Source organism: Oncorhynchus masou, chromosome 28 (assembly GCF_036934945.1).
Source record: "Oncorhynchus masou masou isolate Uvic2021 chromosome 28, UVic_Omas_1.1, whole genome shotgun sequence".
In the NCBI taxonomy this organism is placed as follows: domain Eukaryota; kingdom Metazoa; phylum Chordata; class Actinopteri; order Salmoniformes; family Salmonidae; genus Oncorhynchus; species Oncorhynchus masou.
In genome coordinates, this window is record NC_088239.1 from 46366036 (window position 1) to 46385148 (window position 19113).

A 19113-nucleotide genomic window follows, 5' to 3' on the forward strand; every position below is an offset into this window, starting at 1 on the left:
AGATAGAACTATCTAACATGATTCTATCAACGTTCTGTAATGTTCCCCTGAATGGTCCCAAATAAGACCCTGCTTTATTCATTTCACACGTCCAAGAAAAGATGACACATGGAATGAGAGACAGCAAGATGCATTCTTGAATAATCCAAGACTTTTACTTTTAAAAAAGTAATGTAATAATAGCGCACCGACTGGTGTGAGAATCAAATGTAAAACTGTAGGTTCTGAGGAAAGTTAACAGACAGAGCCTTTGGCATTGCAAATTGGGCCCCTCAGCCTGGGTAGCAGCCATCACCTCCTCAGACGGCTTCTCATTGAACACGTCTCTGTCTGACTCGGCACACTTAGTGTCCTCTGGCTCTCCTATTGGAGAACTACCAAGAGAAATTAAGTTGTAGTGACAGAAATTATAGAATGCGGGTCAAAATATGTCAAAGAATGTATCTACAAGAGAGCAACAGTAATATACTGTTTCTCTTTTACAGGGGCTACAATTGCCCTTCCAGGACAAAAAAAAAAGTTGACTGAATTTTCACCATGTAGAAGCGGTTCTTCTTGAAGGCAGTGCAGAAGATTGTGGGGTCTGGCATTGTGCTCTGCAGGGCCGGGTTGTCTGATGCCTTCATCTCAATGGTGGGAGCTGTGTTGCACGCAACCCCCTAGAACAGGCTGAGCTTCACCACACGGCTGTCCTCTAACTTCCCCAGGATACCCACACACAGGTGACAAATACATTTTGATTCAGTCCAGCCTTAAAAACAACTGATTCAACTAATCAATTTATCATCAAGAGCTTGATAAATTGACTTAGGGTTTTTAGTGCAGAGCTGGTACAAAAGCCTGCTCACTCTGTAGCTCTCCAAGGCTGACAACCACTGTGTTTAGAGGATATTACTATGAAGTGCATTTTGACCATTCAAACGCTACCTGTTGGTCTCCACATTGATGACCTTGATGCCCAGCATGGTTCCGTAGAGGACGAAGTGACCCGTCTCGTCAAAGATGATGATGGTGAGCCTAATCTCGTCCACCTTCTCCAGTTCCCTCTCTACCGCCATCCGCTGACCAAACTCCATGTCTGGTAGCTGCTGCTTCATCTGCTGCAGCTCTGTGGGCATCTAAAAGGACCAGGTTGGAGAAATTACCACAGTTCAGATAAATGCACTGGGAAACAGTGAATTGGCTACCAATTTGTCAGTATCTTGTGACTTAAAATGACAAATCTCTTGATTATAAGTTATAGCACAGTTTATTAATAGCAATGTGAAATAAAGTAAAGACCCGATTGTGAAAGTTAGGAACTTACCGATAACGACTCATCAAACACCCTCATCGGTTTCCCCGTCAGGAAGCGTAAGATCCTGACTTTCCTGTCGGTGGCGATAGTAGACATCTTACCGTCGTGGGAGTAGGCCAGGCTGGTTGGTTAGGTTTTGTTTTTGGCAAACTCATACAAGTCTGTGCCAGTCTTACACTCCCAGTCCACCTGCCAGGGAAATTTGACCTCGCTGAGTAGGCCGGTCCAATACTCCAGCATTCCAGCCTTTTCTGCAGAAACGATGACACTGTATCTGGTGTTGAGGCGGACCTGGGAGAGCGGAGAGGAGTGTATCTTGTCGAAGGTATGGAGCTTCTCGTTGCTTCCCCGTCCGTCATAGACAAAGATCTTCCCGGTGGATTTCTCTGAGCAGGCCACGCAGCAGATAGCATCATCTGGGTTGTAGATCCACTCACACTGGCCCGGGTGGAAACTACACAAGACCCACAGAGCAGAGGAATCAAATCAAAGTTTATTTGTCACGTGTGCCGAATACAGCAGGTGTAGACCTTACAGTGAAATGCTTACTTACAGGCTCTAACCAATAGTGTGAAAAAAGGTGTGTGTGTGTAGGTAAGAAAATAAATAAAACAACAGTAAAACGACATTTGAAAATAACAGTAGCAAGGCTGTATACAGACACCGGTTAGTCAGGCTTATTGAGGTAGTATGTACATGTAGGTATGGTTAAAGTGACAATGCATATATCATGAACAGAGAGTAGCAGTAGCATAAAAAGAACTGGTGGTGTGGGACACAATGCAGATAGCCCGGTTAGCCAATGTGCGGGAGCACTGTTTGGTCGGGCCAATTGAGGTAGTGTGTGCATGAATGTATAGTTAAAGTGACTATGCATATATGATAAACAGAGAGGAGCAGCAGCGTAAAAGAGGGGTTGGGGGTGGGGCTCACAATGTAAATAGTCCGGGTTAGACTTGGCACTCCGGTACCGCTTGCCATGTGGTAGTAGAGAGAACAGTCTATGGCTGGGGTGCTCCTTTTCCTGTAGTCCACAATCATCTCCTTAGTCTTGGTTACGTTGAGGGATAGGTTGTTATTCTGGCACCACCCGGCCAGGTCTCTGACCTCCTCCCTATAGGCTGACTCGTCGTTGTCGGTGATCAGGCCTACCACTGTTGTGTCGTCTGCAAACTTAATGATGGTGTGTGGGTGAACAGGGAGTACAGGAGGGGACTGAGCACGCACCTTTTGGGAGCTCCAGTGTTGAGGATCAGCGTGGCAGATGTGTTGCTACCTACCCTCACCACCTGGGGGCGGCCGTCAGGAAGTCCAGGATCCAGTTGCAGAGGGAGGTGTTTAGTCCCAGGTTCCTTAGCTTAGTGATGAGCTTTGAGGGTACTATGGTGTTGAATGCTGAGCTGTAGTCAATGAACCACATTCTCACATAGCTGTTCCCTTTGTCCAGGTGGGAAAGGGCAATGTGGAGTGTGATTGAGATTGTGTCATCTGTGGATCTGTTGGGACGGTATGCGTATTCGAGTGGGTCTATGGTATCCGGGAGCCTTTCAAAGTAATTCATGGCTACCGACGTGAGTGCTACGGGGCGGTAAATCATTTAGGCAGGTTACCTCCTCTTCCTTGGGCACAGGGACTATTTGTGGTCTGCTTGAAACATGTAGATATTACAGACTCGGTCAGGGAGAAGTTGAAAATGTCAGTGAAGACACTTGCCAGGTGGTACGGTACGAGCATGCTTTGAGTACACGTCCTGGTAATCCATCTGGTCCCGCAGGAGGTCAGAGACCTGGCAGTGTGGTGCCAGGACAACAACCTCTACCTCAATATCAGCAAGACAAAGGAGCTAATTGTGGTCTACAGAAAAAGGTGAGCCGAACAGGTCCCCATTAACAACGACGTGGCTGTAGTGGAGCGGGTCGATAGTTTCAAGTTCCTTGGTGTCCACATCACCAACAAACTATCATGGTCCAAACACACCAAGACAGTTGTGAAGAGGGCAGAACAACACATTTTCCCCCTCAAGAGACTGAAAAGATTTGTCATGGGTACCCAGATCCTCAAATAGTTCTACAGCTGCACCATCTAGAGCATCCTGACCGGTTGCATCACTACCTTGTATGGTAACTGCTTGATATCTGACCATAAGGCACTACAGAGGGTCGTGCGTACGGCCCAGTATATCACTGGGGCCAAGCTTCCTGTATACCTATATAGGAGGCGGTGTCAGAGGAAAGACCAAAAAATATTCTGACTCCAGTCACAGACTGTTTCTATGCTATCGCACGGCAAGCGGTGGGACCAAAAGGTTCCTTAATAGCGTCTACCCCCAAGCCATAAGACTGATAACCAAATGGCCACAGGATTATTTACATTTCATGGAAAAGTTGTATTCGGGCGCTTTTGACAAATAAAATTTGATTTGATTTGAAATCATGCCCCCTTTTGTCAAGTTCCGCATGCAAATCGCCCCACCGCTTCCCTTCGTTGAATGGGGCTCCTTTGTTTCATCGTCACCAACCAATGCGTTCAAAGGATCACGGCCGTTTGAGACTGAAAAACCCTATACGTTTTGACCATGCAATGCATACTTCTAGAAGGATGCACAGCCAACAACTCTGGTTTGCATGCACTGCGGAAGGACCCCACCACGTGGAATAGGTCATTGGAGTTCATTGGTCCGCAGTGGTGGTGATCTTACCGGTAGTGAGATCATTATCGTCGCTAGGGAGATACCCACTAGCTAGGGAGATACCAATTTGCGAGTAACAGCGTCACAGGCCTCAATCTAATCCAATCTGGAGCCAGTCAGTTTACATCTGTAAAGCATATAATAAGATTCCAAATTTAATTAGATACGTTATTTCTCAAACGATGTTTATAATTTGTAAGTCGCTCTGGATAAGAGCGTCTGCTAAATGACTTAAATGTAAATGTATAATTGAAAGATGACAATCGTTGACCCTGTTTTTCTGTTTAACAAAGTATACCGTTGGGTGCCAGACTGATCCCCTTGGTCATGAATGGATGCCGGGACCTACAAGAAAGAGCAAAGTGGTTGCAATGGTTTAGCCACCTCCAAAAATCATTTCATTCACTATTTACCTGCTATTTTCACAACTTGTCAGGCAAGACCTCAAGAAGAAAAGTGTCATACAACACAAGTACCCTTGTGACACCTCCTCTGTTGTTGCCAGTCTCCATCGACTCCTAAGAAATGGACACGTCATCATGAGGCCTCTGATAACGACCCGAGTTGTTGCCTTGATGACGCAGACGGCTTCATCAACAACAGGTAATGTGCGTTATGTGAAAATCACCCTTTCAAAGGCCCTTCCGGTCAACACCATCTCATAAGATTGCCTGCTGCAGTTGTTCAAGAGATGTTCGGTCTGCAGCCTAACATTCAGCGAAGGGGCCCTCATCCGCATCAATGCTCACTGTGAGCATTCCTATGAATTGAACAGTCATCCACATGTTGGCAAGTATCCAGCCAGCAACCTTCATCCGTCAGCAGCAACAGCTTTCGCAGGCTCATCATGTTTTACAAATACAGAAAGTAACGTCATTACTTTGACACATTTGATAACCCAATTGTGAAACAGAATTTATGTAAACTGACCTTATTTGTTGAGAAATTTCCACTTAGATGCAAATAACGTCATGGGTATAACTTAGCCTGGTGGAACCAGCCTGATCGCTGTGTTCACCATTTCTATTTCACTTCACATTTGATGATATCGGAAGGCAATCAGGTTGGTTCCACCAGGCTATTCATAACCACCATTGATAATGTGATCAGTGCTCTGTGTGTGTGTTTTTGTGTGTGACTGACTAGTATCTTTGACGAGAGGCCAGGAGCTGATCTATGCTGCTATACCCATCAATGGGGCTCTGGCAAAGACCTTACCTCCAGCTTCACCTCTTGCTTGCTCACCGACGGTCGTCGATGGGGAGAACATAATTATATAGGTTTAGTCTGACTTTTTCAAACCTCAACAAAGTACCTGTTTGTGTCAGATATGATCTAATCCAATTGCCAATGGTATTAGAACTGCGACTGTGTTCACAGAAACATGTATGGAGCCAGCACATGGAGACTTGCAAGATGATGTGATGAAGTCCAGACTGACAGACAGCTTGATACTGATGTCTCTAAATGAAGAGAGACCTGCCATTCGGCATTAAACGTTTATTGTATCGTCTTTTTGTATTATTGAATTGAATGGTATCTGTCAATATGGGGAGGGGAAAACCCTGTGTATTCTCCACCAGGATCATGGAACTCCTCCCCCAAGCCAACTCAGGTTTGGCTTCTGTCATGGCCGCTAGCATTTCTTGAAGAGCAACCCAAAAAACCTAGGCCAAGTTATCGGGTGCAGTTCCTCTTTAAGGTTAGGGTTTAACTCTCAGAACCCCTTCTCCGTATGTAGGGTTTTCAGTGCTTATATTCGCCCACTGATGGCGCCATGCGAACTACAATTCCCACGCTGTGTTTTAACGTTTAGAAACGGCAACAATCATCGCTTTCAAAACGGTTTTTGAAAAATACGCTGATATATACTGAACAAAAATATGAGAGAGGCCTGTAATTTTCATCATAGGTACACTTCAACTATGACAGACAAAATGAGGGAAAGAAATCCAGAAAATTACATTGTAGGATTTTTAATGAATTTATTTGCAAATTATGGTGGAAAATAAGTATTTGGTCAATAACAAAAGTTTCTCAATACTTTGTTATATACCCTTTGTTGGCAATGACAGAGGTCAAACATTTTCTGTAAGTCTTCACAAGGTTTTCACACACTGTTGCTGCTATTTTGGCCCATTCCTCCATACATATCTCCTCTATAGCAGTGATGTTTTGGGGCTGTTGCTGGGCAACACAGACTTTCAACTCCCTCCAAAGATTTTCTATGGGGTTGAGATCTGGAGACTGGCTAGGCCACTCCAGGATCTTGAAATGCTTCTTACGAAGCCACTCCTTTGTTGCCCGGGCGGTGTGTTTGGGATCATTGTCATGCTGAAAGACCCAGCCACGTTTCATCTTCAATGCCCTTGCTGATGGAAGGAGGTTTTCACTCAAAATCTCACGATACATGGCCCCATTCATTCTTTCCTTTACACAGATCAGTCGTCCTGCTCCCTTTGCAGAAAAACAGCCCCAAAGCATGATGTTTCCACCCCCATGCTTCACAGTAGGTATGGTGTTCTTTGAATGCAACTCAGCATTCTTTGTCCTCCAAACACAACAAGTTGAGTTTTTACCAAAAAGTTATATTTTGGTTTCATCTGACCATATGACATTCTCCCAATCTTCTTCTGGATCATCCAAATGCTCTCTAGCAAACTTCAGACGGGCCTGGACATATACTGGCTTAAGCAGGGGGACACATCTGGCACTGCAGGATTTGAGTCCCTGGCGGCGTAGAGTGTTACTGATGGTAGGCTTTGTTACTTTGGTCCCAGCTCTCTGCAAGTCATTCACTAGGTCCCCCCGTGTGGTTCTGGGATTTTTGCTCACCGTTCTTGTGATCATTTTGACCCCAAGGGGTGAGATCTTGCGTGGAGCCCCAGATCGAGGGAGATTATCAGTGGTCTTGTATGTCTTCCATTTCCTAATAATTGCTCCCACAGTTGATTTCTTCAAACCAAGCTGCTTACCTATTGCAGATTCAGTCTTCCTAGCCTGGTGCAGGTCTACAATTTTGTTTCTGGTGTCCTTTGACAGCTCTTTGGTCTTGGCCATAGTGGTGTGTGACTGTTTGAGGTTGTGGACAGGTGTCTTTTATACTGATAACAAGTTCAAACAGGTGCCATTAATACAGGTAACAAGTGGAGGACAGAGGAGCCTCTTAAAGAAGTTGTTACAGGTCTGTGAGAGCCAGAAATCTTGCTTGTTTGTAGGTGACCAAATGCTTATTTTCCACCATAATTTGCAAATAAATTCATTAAAAATCTTACAATGTGATTTTCTGGATTTTTTTTCCTCATTTTGTCTGTCAGTTGAAGTGTACCTACTATGATGAAAATTACAGGCCTCTCATCTTTTTAAGTGGGAGAACTTGCACAATTGGTGGCTGACTAAATACTTTTTTGCCCCACTGTACATATATATATATATATATATATATACACACACACATATATATATATATACACACATATATATATATACACACACATATATATATATACACACACATATATATATACACACACATATATATATACACATATATACACACACACACACACACACACACACACACGTATATATATATATATATATATATATATATATATATATATATAGATATATTTATACATACACACACTACCGTTCAAACGTTTGGGGTCACTTAGAAATGTCCTTGTTTTTGAAAGAAAAGCCATTTTTTTTGTCCATTAAAATAACATCAAATTGATCAGAAATTGTGTAGACATTGTTAATGTGGTAAATGACTATTGCAGCTGGAAATGGCTGTTTTTTAATGGAATATCTACATAGGCGTACAGAGGCCCATTATCAGCAACCATCACTCCTGTGTTTCAATGGCACGTTGTGTTAGCTCATCCAAGTTTATAATTTTAAAAGGCTAATTGATCATCAGAAAACCCTTTTGCAATTGCTAGTACAGCTGAAAACTTATTCTGATTAAAGAAGCAATAAAACTGGCCTCCTTTAGACTAGTTGAGTATCTGAAGCATCAGCATTTCTGGGTTCAATTACAGGCACAAAATGGCCAGAAACAAAGAGCTTTCTTCAGAAACTCATCACTCTATTCTTGTTCTTAGAAATGAAGGATATTCCATGCAAGAAATTACTGAGAAATTGCCAAGAAACTGAAGACCTCGTACAAAGCTGTGTACTACTCCCTTCACAGAACAGCGCAATCTGGCTCTAACCAGAATAGAAAGAGGAGTGGGAGGCCCCGGTGCACAACTGAGCAAGAGGACAAGTACATTAGTGTCTAGTTTGAGAAACAGATGCCTCACAAGTCCTCAACTGGCAGTTTCATTAAATAGTACCCGCAAAACACCAGAGGCACTGTGTGTAGGATGGAGATACACTTCTGCACGTCTTGCCTCCAAAAGCCATTTCATGAATATCAGAAGATTGAAAACAAGTAAATTCCTCAATGTCTCTGCATTTCTCAAACAGCAAAATATATTTTCCCATCATATATTGAATATAATAATCACTTTCATTTCAAAGAGCTCAGACACAGAAATGTAATAGGATTGTTTTATTACAGTTTTCTACTAAATGAATGACATCAAATCTGGAAGCATTACCACCTTAATACCTTCCTAAAAATAGAAAATACAGAAATGACTTGCTTACTACATCTGCCTATCCCATTCTGGTAACTTGAAAGATCAACACTTGGAAAATGACAAGTTCAGATGGTTCACTAATAAATGGTCAAATCTAGATGCTACCAATCTACATAATACCTTTAAAAACAAATTCCATCCAAATGTTTCAGTATTCACCAAAGTCAAACCAGTGACAGTAAATCTGGGTCCGTTGTTTCATTTGTAGCAGAGGCTATATTGACCAGCCTTACAGATGGTCCTTGATTCTGTGACACACAAGGGCCAGATATACTCAGTGTCTGCACCTATTACTTTGCACAGGACATAAAACATCAAAGAAAAGAAAATCAAAGTTGAAGAAAAAGGAATAATATCTTAAAGGTAAAGTGGATCTAAATACAATCGTATGTCTTGAGCTCGATCGATTCCTCCGTAAAATGACGAGTAGCAAACACTTCAGTAAATCTGTCCCTGAACGCTCCATCTTCTCAATCAGTGTCAGAGGACCCGCTGGAGCTGTCAGACGAGGAAGGTTCACCTTTCTTCTTCTGCTTCTTCTTGTGACGTTCCTTCTTTTCTTTCTTTTCCTTTTTGCCTTTTTTCTTGTGGCTTTTGTGTTTCTTTCTCTTCTTGCTCTCCTCTTCGTCACTCGATGAATAAGACCTACGGGAGATTGTGCCATCCACAGTGATTAAACATAACACTACCACCATGCATCATTATTTCTCATACATACCGGAGAGAAACGAATGTGACGTACCTCTTTCTTTCAGACTTTCTGTCTTTACTCTTCCTCCTCTTGTGTTTAACTTTCCTGGTGTCCTCCTGGGGACCTACAGCAATCAGGACAAATGCACAAAGCCATTCAGACAAAAACAGTAAAATAAAAGTGAGAGCAACACAGTTGATGGAAGCCAAGGATTGATAGACAACTAAGCAGGGTCATGTAACAGTGTTATAACATAGTAACACAGCAGAGCCTGTTATAACAGTGACTAGAGCAGTGCTAAGTAGTCTGTTATAAAATAACTAGTCGTTTGTACTGTATTGACCTTTTTCTTTGTGACCAAACCTTTATACATTTTTTTATTTTCTAGTTTGGGGGGGGGGGGGGGGGGCTAATGCACAATATACAAACTCATCTAATTTAAAATGGTTAGCTCGCATCACAGAGCCAAAAAAGTAACACGTAGTAAGTAAAGAGAAAAAAAGGGGAAAATAAATAAATATTGTCTCTAACCCCTTCCCCCAATCAACATGTCTCCCTCCAACCAACCACCTCCCGCCCGCCCCCCCACCCAGAAACCATGTTTTCCACCCCCCACAGAAAAATCCTTACCATACCACCCCTTCCTTATGTGCCTAAAAGCAAAGAAGGATGAAAATAGGTGCATATACACTGAGTAGACAAAACATTAAGAACACCTGCTCTTTCTGACCAGGTGAATCCAGGTGAAAGCTAGGATCCCTTATTGATGTCAATTGTCAAATCCACGTCAAATCACTTTAGATGAAAGGAAGGAGACAGGTTCAAGACTGATTTTTAAGCCTTGAGACATGGATTGGGTATGTGTGCCATACAGAGGGTGAATGGACAAGACAAAAGATTTAAGTGCGGTAGTAGGTGCCAGGCGCACCGGTTTGTGTCAAGAACTGAGACACTGCTGGGTTTTTCATCCTCAACAGTTTGCCGTTAGTATCAAGAATGGTCCTCCACCCAAAGGACATCCAGCCAACATGACACAACTGTGGGCAGCATTTGAGTCAACATTTCAAACTGTACAGTTGGCACTATGCCAGATGGTGAAGCGTGATTCATCACTCCAGAGTCCAATGGTGGTGAGCTTTACACCACTCCAGCCGATGCTTGGCAGTAAACATGGAGATCTTAGGCTCTTGTGCGCAAATACTCGGCCATGGAAACCCATTTCATGAAGCTCCCGACAAACAAATATTTTGGAACTCGGTAGTGAGTGTTGCAACCAAGGACAGACGATTTTTATGAGTAAGCGCTTCAGCACTCGGCAGTTCCGTTCTGTGAGCTTGTGTGGCCTACCACTTCGCAGCTGAGCCGTTGTTGCTCCTAGACGTTTCCACTTCACAATGATAGCACTTACAGACCAGGGCAGCTCTATGGACAGTGCCACATTGAAAGTCACTGAGCCAATCTACTGCCAATGTTTGTCTATGGAGATTGCATGACGGTGTGCTTTAAATACAGAATCCACTAATTTGAAGGGGTGCCCACATACTTTGTACACTGCTCAAAAAAATAAACACTTAAACAACACAATGTAACTCCAAGTCAATCACACTTCTGTGAAATCAAACTGTCCACTGAGGAAGCAACACTGATTGACACTCAATTTCACATGCTGTTGTGCAAATGGAATAGACAACAGGTGGAAATTATAGGCAATTAGTAAGACACCCCCAATAAAGGAGTGGTTCTGCAGCTGATAACCACAGACCACTTCTCAGTTCCTATGCTTCCTGGCTGATGTTTTGGTCACTTTTGAATGCTGGCGGTGCTTTCACTCTAGTGGTAGCATGAGTCTACAACCCACACAAGTGGCTCAGGAAGTGCAGCAAATCCAGGATGGCACTTCAATGCGAGCTGTGGCAAGAAGGTTTGCTGTGTCTGTCAGCGTAGTGTCCAGAACATGGAGGTGCTACCAGGAGACAGGCCAGTACATCAGGAGACATGGAGGAGGCCGTAGGAGGGCAACAACCCAGCAGCAGGACCGCTACCTCCGCATTTGTGCAAGGAGGAGTAGGAGGAGCACTGCCAGAGCCCTGCAAAATGACCTCTAGCAGGCTACAAATGTGCATGTGTCTGCTCAAACGGTCAGAAACAGACTCCATGAGGGTGGTGTGAGGGCCCGACTTCCACAGGTGGGGGTTGTGCTTACAGCCCAACACCGTGCATGACGTTTGGCATTTGCCAGAGAACACCAAGATTGGCAAATTCACCACTGGCGCCCTGTGCTCTTCACAGATGAAAGCAGGTTCACACTGAGCACATGTGACAGACGTGACAGTCTGGAGACGCCGTGGAGAACGTTCTGCTGCCTGCAACATCCTCCAGCATGACCGGTTTGGCGGTGGGTCAGTCATGGTGTGGGGTGGCATTACTTTGGGGAGTCGCACAGCCCTCCATGTGCTTGCCAGAGGTAGCCTGCCATTAGGTACCGAGATGAGATCCTCAGACCCCTTGTGAGACCATATGCTGGTGCGGTTGGCCCTGGGTTCCTCCTAATGCAAGACCTCATGTGGCTGGAGTGTGTCAGCAGTTCCTGCAAGAGGAAGGCATTGATGCTATGGACTGGCCCGCCCGTTCCCCAGACCTGAATCCAATTGAACACATCTGGGACATCATGTCTCGCTCCATCCACTAACGCCACGTTGCACCACAGACTGTCCAGGAGTTGGCGGATGCTTTAGTCCAGATCCCTCAGGAGACAATCCGCCACCTCGTCAGGAGCATGCCCAGGCGTTGTAGGGAGGTCATACAGGCACATGGAGGCCACACACACTACTGAGCCTCATTTTGACTTGTGTTAAGGACATTACATCAAAGTTGGATCAGCCTGTAGTGTGGTTTTCCACTTTAATTTTGAGTGTGACTCCAAATCCAGACCGCCATGGGTTGATAAATTTGATTTCCATTGATAACTTGTGTGATTTTGTTGTCAGCAGATTCAACTATGTAAAGAAAAAAGTATTTAATAAGAATATTTCATTCATTCAGATCAAGGATGTGTTACTTTAGTGTTCCCTTTATTTTTTTGAGCAGTGTATACAGTGCCTTGCGAAAGTATTCGGCCCCCTTGAACTTTGTGACCTTTTGCCACATTTCAGGCTTCAAACATAAAGATATAAAACTGTATTTTTTTGTGAAGAATCAACAACAAGTGGGACACAATCATGAAGTGGAACGACATTTATTGGGTATTTCAAACTTTTTTAACAAATCAAAAACTGAAAAATTGGGCGTGCAAAATTATTCAGCCCCCTTAAGTTAATACTTTGTAGCGCCACCTTTTGCTGCGATTACAGCTGTAAGTCGCTTGGGGTATGTCTCTATCAGTTTTGCACATCGAGAGACTGACATTTTTTCCCATTCCTCCTTGCAAAACAGCTCGAGCTCAGTGAGGTTGGATGGAGAGCATTTGTGAACAGCAGTTTTCCACAGATTCTCGATTGGATTCAGGTCTGGACTTTGACTTGGCCATTCTAACACCTGGATATGTTTATTTTTGAACCATTCCATTGTAGATTTTGCTTTATGTTTTGGATCATTGTCTTGTTGGAAGACAAATCTCCGTCCCAGTCTCAGGTCTTTTGCAGACTCCATCAGGTTTTCTTCCAGAATGGTCCTGTATTTGGCTCCATCCATCTTCCCATCAATTTTAACCATCTTCCCTGTCCCTGATGAAGAAAAGCAGGCCCAAACCATGATGCTGCCACCACCATGTTTGACAGTGGGGAGAGTAGGTTCAGGGTGATGAGCTGTGTTGCTTTTACGCCAAACATAACGTTTTGCATTGTTGCCAAAAAGTTCAATTTTGGTTTCATCTGACCAGAGCACCTTCTTCCACATGTTTGGTGTGTCTCCCAGGTGGCTTGTGGCAAACTTTAAACAACACTTTTTATGGATATCTTTAAGAAATGGCTTTCTTCTTGCCACTCTTCCATAAAGGCCAGATTTGTGCAATATACTGATTGTTGTCCTATGGACAGAGTCTCCCACCTCAGCTGGAGATCTCTGCAGTTCATCCAGAGTGATCATGGGCCTCTTGGCTGCATCTCTGATCAGTCTTCTCCTTGTATGAGCTGAAAGTTTAGAGGGACGGCCAGGTCTTGGTAGATTTGCAGTGGTCTGATACTCCTTCCATTTCAATATTATCGCTTGCACAGTGCTCCTTGGGATGTTTAAAGCTTGGGAAATCTTTTTGTATCCAAATCCTGCTTTAAACTTCTTCACAACAGTATCTCGGACCTGCCTGGTGTGTTCCTTGTTCTTCATGATGCTCTCTGCGCTTTTAACGGACCTCTGAGACTATCACAGTGCAGGTGCATTTATACGGAGACTTGATTACACACAGGTGGATTGTATTTATCATCATTAGTCATTTAGGTCAACATTGGATCATTCAGAGATCCTCACTGAACTTCTGGAGAGAGTTTGCTGCACTGAAAGTAAAGGGGCTGAATAATTTTGCACGCCCAATTTTTCAGTTTTTGATTTGTTAAAAAAGTTTGAAATATCCAATAATTGTCGTTCCACTTCATGATTGTGTCCCACTTGTTGTTGATTCTTCACAAAAAAATACAGTTTTATATCGTTATGTTTGAAGCCTGAAATGTGGCAAAAGGTCGCAAAGTTCAAGGGGGCCGAATACTTTCGCAAGGCACTGTATATAGTCTATCAGTGAAGAGCACCTCTTCCAGGGCAATAGGATACACTGTATTTCTCTCCATACTCAGCCAGGGGCCGGAAGAATCACATCTAAACCAATTTACGATGGGATGAAATGCTAGTGCCTGGAAATACAATTTAAAGTTTGGTATAGATATTCCTCCAACGTCTTTCCCTCTTTGTAAGATTGATAATTTTATCCGGTATCACTTACCTTGCCATATACATTTCGAAACCGCACTATGGATTTTTTTTCACAATAGCCAGTAGTGGGAGACAAGGAAAGCACTGAATTCCAGAAACCTGGAGTTATATATTCATTTTGACAAAAAGAGTAGGCAACAACACATCTACAACACTGATCCTCAACACGGGGGCCCCTCAGGGGTGCGTGGTTAGTCCCCTTTTGTACTCTCTGTTCACCCACGACTGGGTGGCCAAGCACGACTTCAACACCATCATTAAGTTTGCTGACGACACAACAGTAGTAGGCTTGATCACAACAATGATGAGACAGCCTATAGGGAGGAGGTCAGAGACCTGGCAGTGTGGTGCCAGGACAACAACCTCTCCCTCAACGTGAGCAAGACAAAAGGAGCTGATCATGGACTAACGGGAAAGGAGGGCCGAACACGCCTCCATTCACATCGACGGGGCTGTAGTGGAGCAGGTCGAGATCTAAGTTCCTTGCTGTCCACGTCACCTACAAACTATCATGGTCCAAACACACCAAGATAGTCATGAAGAGGGCACGACAACACCTTTTCCCCCCCAGGAGACTGAAAAGATTTGGCATGGGTCCCCAGATCCTCAAAATGTTCTACAGCTGTACCATCGAGAGCATCCTGACCGGTTGCATCATTGTCCGGTATGGCAACTGCTCGGCATCTAGCCGTAAAACGCAACAGAGGGTAGTGCGTACGGCCCAGTACATCACTGGCGCCAAGCTTCCTGCCATCTAGGACCTATATACTAGGCGGTGTCAGAGGAAGGCCCCAAAAATTGTCAGACTCCAGCCACCCAAGTCATAGACTGTTCTCTCTGCTACCACACGGCGAGCGGTACCGGCGCGCCAAGTCTAGGTCCAAAAGGTTCCTTAACAGCTTTTACCCCCAAGCCATAAAACTGATGAACCATTAATCAAATTGCCACCCGGACTATTTACATTGACACCCCTCCCCCCCGTTGTTTTGTACATTGCTGCTACTAACTGTTTATTATCCATGCATAGTCACTTTACCCTTACCTACATATACAAATTAACTCAAATAACATGCACATTGACCCCCTGTATATAGCATCGTTATTGTTATTTTGTGTTACTTTTCATTAAATGTTTTACTTTAGTTTATTTAGTAAATACTTTTGAACTGCATTGTAGTTAGACAAAAATAGCAGAGGTGAGATGGGATCACGTTGCCTACAACGTCTAGTTATACTGAATAGAACAAAGCACATATTGCTTGTTATTACTATGGCTGGGGGTTGTCATTTAGTATTTTAGTCATATTAATGAAATTCGAGCCAAGTCACAAAGATATGACCATTCTAGTCTATCAAAATCTTCTTCTGCATTGAGAGACAGAACAGCCCAAGGAGCTTTGGTTTATGATGAAGCATGTGAGATATGTAATACACAACAGATGTTATCTTCGGATAATATTTGGGTAAGTAGCAAGACAAGACGACAGAATTTTTGAAAAAAGTTTAATATCTATGTTTAGCAAATGAAAATGGCGTCCTTACCATATATATATATATATCAAAGGGAAATTAGTGCTGTTCTAACATCCCTTCCAAATGAATCTTTGTCAACGACTGTGTTAATCATTTCAAGCAACAGTGGACCTAATTGGTTCCAACATTTTTAATAGAGTACCAGGAATACCAGCCCAACCAGGTGATGTGCCTTTATTGATGTTATCTAATGCCCTTTTAAGTTCATGGAAATAGATTTGGTCTCCCAGCAAGCCTGGCTTCCTCAACTGAGAGAAGAGGAGTTCTTAGATCTTTTAAATGGGAATCAATCTGGCTTGGTGTGGATTTACAAATCAGAGGTGTACAATTCTTTATATCAACGGGAGATTCTTTAGTTGATTAATTTGACTTTGAGTATAGTAATTCACCTGATTCAGATTCAATCGTTGCAATATCCAGTAATTGATCATTGCTGCAAAACTTGTTAGTCAGTAGATGACTGGGTCAATTACCATGGATGAAATGGTTGAGTCTCGTTGGATGGCAAATTCAGATACAAATGTAGTTGTATTGTTTTTAATAACGCCTTTGATGGCGTCCCATAAAATGTGAGGATCCTCAACTGAATTTTTGTTAATAATTACAAATTCATTCAATTCAGTTTCAAATTGGTCACAGAAAATTTGGATTTTGTAGTTAGGAAATATTAAAGCGCAATCTTGTGGCTCTTGTAGGAGAATCTGGAATGTGTATCTGACGATCAGATATGCTCATATGTCGAATTTCTATTTTCTTGAATAAAGAAAATAAAAGCGTAGGCACGTCATAGTACTAAATCGTTTTGGGAGAATGTTTTGTGCCTGTTTGAATAGAAAGTGTACTCTTTTGCTTTAGGGTTATGAGCTCGCCAGGCATCAATGAGGTAGTAATCAGAGAGTACATGATGAAGAGCCTTGGTTGCTTATGGATTGTAGTTGGTCTCATTAGATTTGTTCCATATGTCCAGAATGGCATTCATGTCTGTACCAGTAACCAGTTGGAATTCAGATCATTCTAACAACATGCTGAGCAGAGATTCCAAAATGTAAAAGAGGTTTAGACCTTTTGAGTCTTTTCCTTCCCGACCCAGCTTGTCATGAGGCAGATCCTCCTGCTCGTCCTCTGTACTCTCTTCGCTGCTTGTACTGCTTACATCTAGGACAATGTCTTTCCGGGGGTCCACACGCACAAAGTTACGGCACTCGAACGTCAGGTGGCCCGCTGATAAAATGACCAGAGTAAGTACAAAAGTGAGTGAAGAAGGGAAGTACTTTAGAATGAAAGTGTATCTAGCACAGAATGATTATGGCACACTCAGGGGTCAGGGGACAACAAGAAACATTCTGGAATTGTATTCACAAGGCTTGAATATGTAGAGTTAGACTAGAGACATAATATAAGCAATAAAGATGACTTACGGTAACCACATTTCTTGCACCCAGCTCTGATGTTGTCCTTATTGGGACCTGCAAATTAATTGACAAATGTAATCATTGTGAAATGGGACAATTTTTGGCTTTGTTGAAGTCTTGCAAAAATGTAGGCCGGTGTATTCTGATTCCTTCTTATACTGAACATAAATATAAACGCATTATGCAAAAAAATGTATAAGACTTTACTGAGTTACAGTTCATATAAGGAAATCAGTCATTTGACAAAAAAATGTTATTAGGCACTGATCTTAGGATTTCACATGACTGTTGTTGGTCATAGATACCTTAAAAAAAAGTTAGGTGTGTGGATCAGAAAACCAGTCAGTATCTGGTCTGACCAACATTGTCCTCATGCAGCGCAACACATCTTCTTTGCATAGTGTTGATTGTGTCCTGTGGAATGATGTCCCACTCTTCACGGCTGTGCGACGTTTCTGGATATTGGCGGGAACTGAAACGCTCTGTCGTACATGTCAATCCAGAGCATCCCAAACATGCTCAATGGGTGACATGTCTGAGTATGCAGGCCATGGTAGAACTAGGACATTTTCAGCTTCCAGGAATTGTGTACATATCCGTGCATCATATCCGGGCCGTGCATCATCATGCTGAAACATGAAGTGATGGCGGCGGATGAATGACACGACAATGGGCCTCAGGATATCATCAAAGTATCTCTGTGCATTCAAATTGCCATTGATAAAATGCAAATTGTGTTGTTTTTCCATAGCTTATGCCTGCCCATACCATAACCTCACCGCCACCATGGAGCACTCTGTTCACAACGTTGATATTAGCAAACCGTTCGCCCACACAATGCCATTCACAGGGTCTGTGGTTGTGAGGCTGGTTGGACAGACTACCAAGTTCTCTAAAACGGTGTCTTATGGTAGAGAAATGAACAATTCTCCAGCAACAGCTTTAATGGGCATTCCTGCAGTCAGCATGCCAACTGCGAGCTCCCTCTAAACTTGAGGCGTTGTGTGACAAAACTGCACATTTTAGAGTGCCCTTTTATTGTCCCCAAAGGTGTGCCTGTGTAATGATCATACTGTTCAATCTTCTTATTTATTATACCACACCTGTCAGATTGATGGTTGACCTTGGCAAATGAGAAATGCTCACTAAGGACGTAAGAAGATTTGTGCACAAAATTTGAGAGAAATAAGCTTTTTGCACGTACAAAACATTTCTGGGATATTTTATATCAGCTCATGGAACACAGGACCAACACTTTACATGTTGCGTTTATATTTGTGTTCAGTGTATATGATTCACATTGAGATAACATAACACAGCTGTTATCAGACGAATGGAGAGACTAAAATGCCATACACAGATTATTATCAGAATAACACTAGCTAGCTATTTAAAACATTGAACACAATCATACTAGCCAATCGGATCATAGTTGCTAGGCTAGCTAACTAGCAGTCCATAAGTTTTGCCAAAAGGCAACTAAAAGATAGTTACAGCTAGCTACCTCCAATTTCCATTAAAATATTAATACCGATGAGTCTTATGTTAGAGCAAACATACCTGGTGCAGCCATTATCACACTTTATTACAAAAAAACAACAACCTTGTTGCGTTGATACATTTCGAACCACTTCCCTGTGGGTCCTCTACAAAACAGGTCCGATAGGAAACATAAAATGGTTAGTGGTTACTACCATCTTTGGTTAAAACATTATTTAAAAAAAAATGTAAACACATTTGGAGCTGATTTGACTGACTACTTGAGAAATAATTCGCACATACTAATATTTATGACTCTTATTTTATCAGAAAACTTGAATAATTAGAGTTTTCTCGATATAAATTCGTCAGCCTCCCTTTAGCTAGCTAGCTACTGTTCTGTATAACGTTTTAGGGGGGCGGGGAGGAGGTTGATCGCAATG

At 42.8% G+C, this 19113-nt stretch overlaps 1 protein-coding gene and 1 pseudogene across 1 annotated transcript; both read right to left on the reverse strand.

The window, feature by feature from the left end:
- Positions 1-26: 26 nt before the first annotated feature.
- On the reverse strand, positions 27-4524 carry LOC135516997 (peptidylprolyl isomerase domain and WD repeat-containing protein 1-like; annotated as a pseudogene).
- A 4463-nt stretch (positions 4525-8987) lies between these two features.
- On the reverse strand, positions 8988-19075 carry srek1ip1 (SREK1-interacting protein 1). The gene is made up of 5 exons (XM_064942199.1): positions 18752-19075; positions 17198-17245; positions 16842-17000; positions 9381-9453; positions 8988-9283 (listed from the first exon to the last, which is right to left on the reverse strand). Exons 1-5 carry the CDS (start codon positions 18762-18764, stop codon positions 9109-9111), a joined length of 468 nt encoding a protein of 155 aa, XP_064798271.1. The 5' UTR covers positions 18765-19075; the 3' UTR covers positions 8988-9108.
- Between the last annotated feature and the right edge of the window lie 38 nt (positions 19076-19113).

Excerpts from the sequence above, each read along its gene's own strand:
- srek1ip1 (XM_064942199.1), bottom strand. Across the intron at positions 17,001-17,197 it reads GTGCAAGAAATGTGGTTACC|CGGGCCACCTGACGTTCGAG; the intron begins GTAAGTCATCTT and ends TCATTTTATCAG. Across the intron at positions 9,284-9,380 it reads AGAAAGTCTGAAAGAAAGAG|GTCTTATTCATCGAGTGACG; the intron begins GTACGTCACATT and ends AATCTCCCGTAG.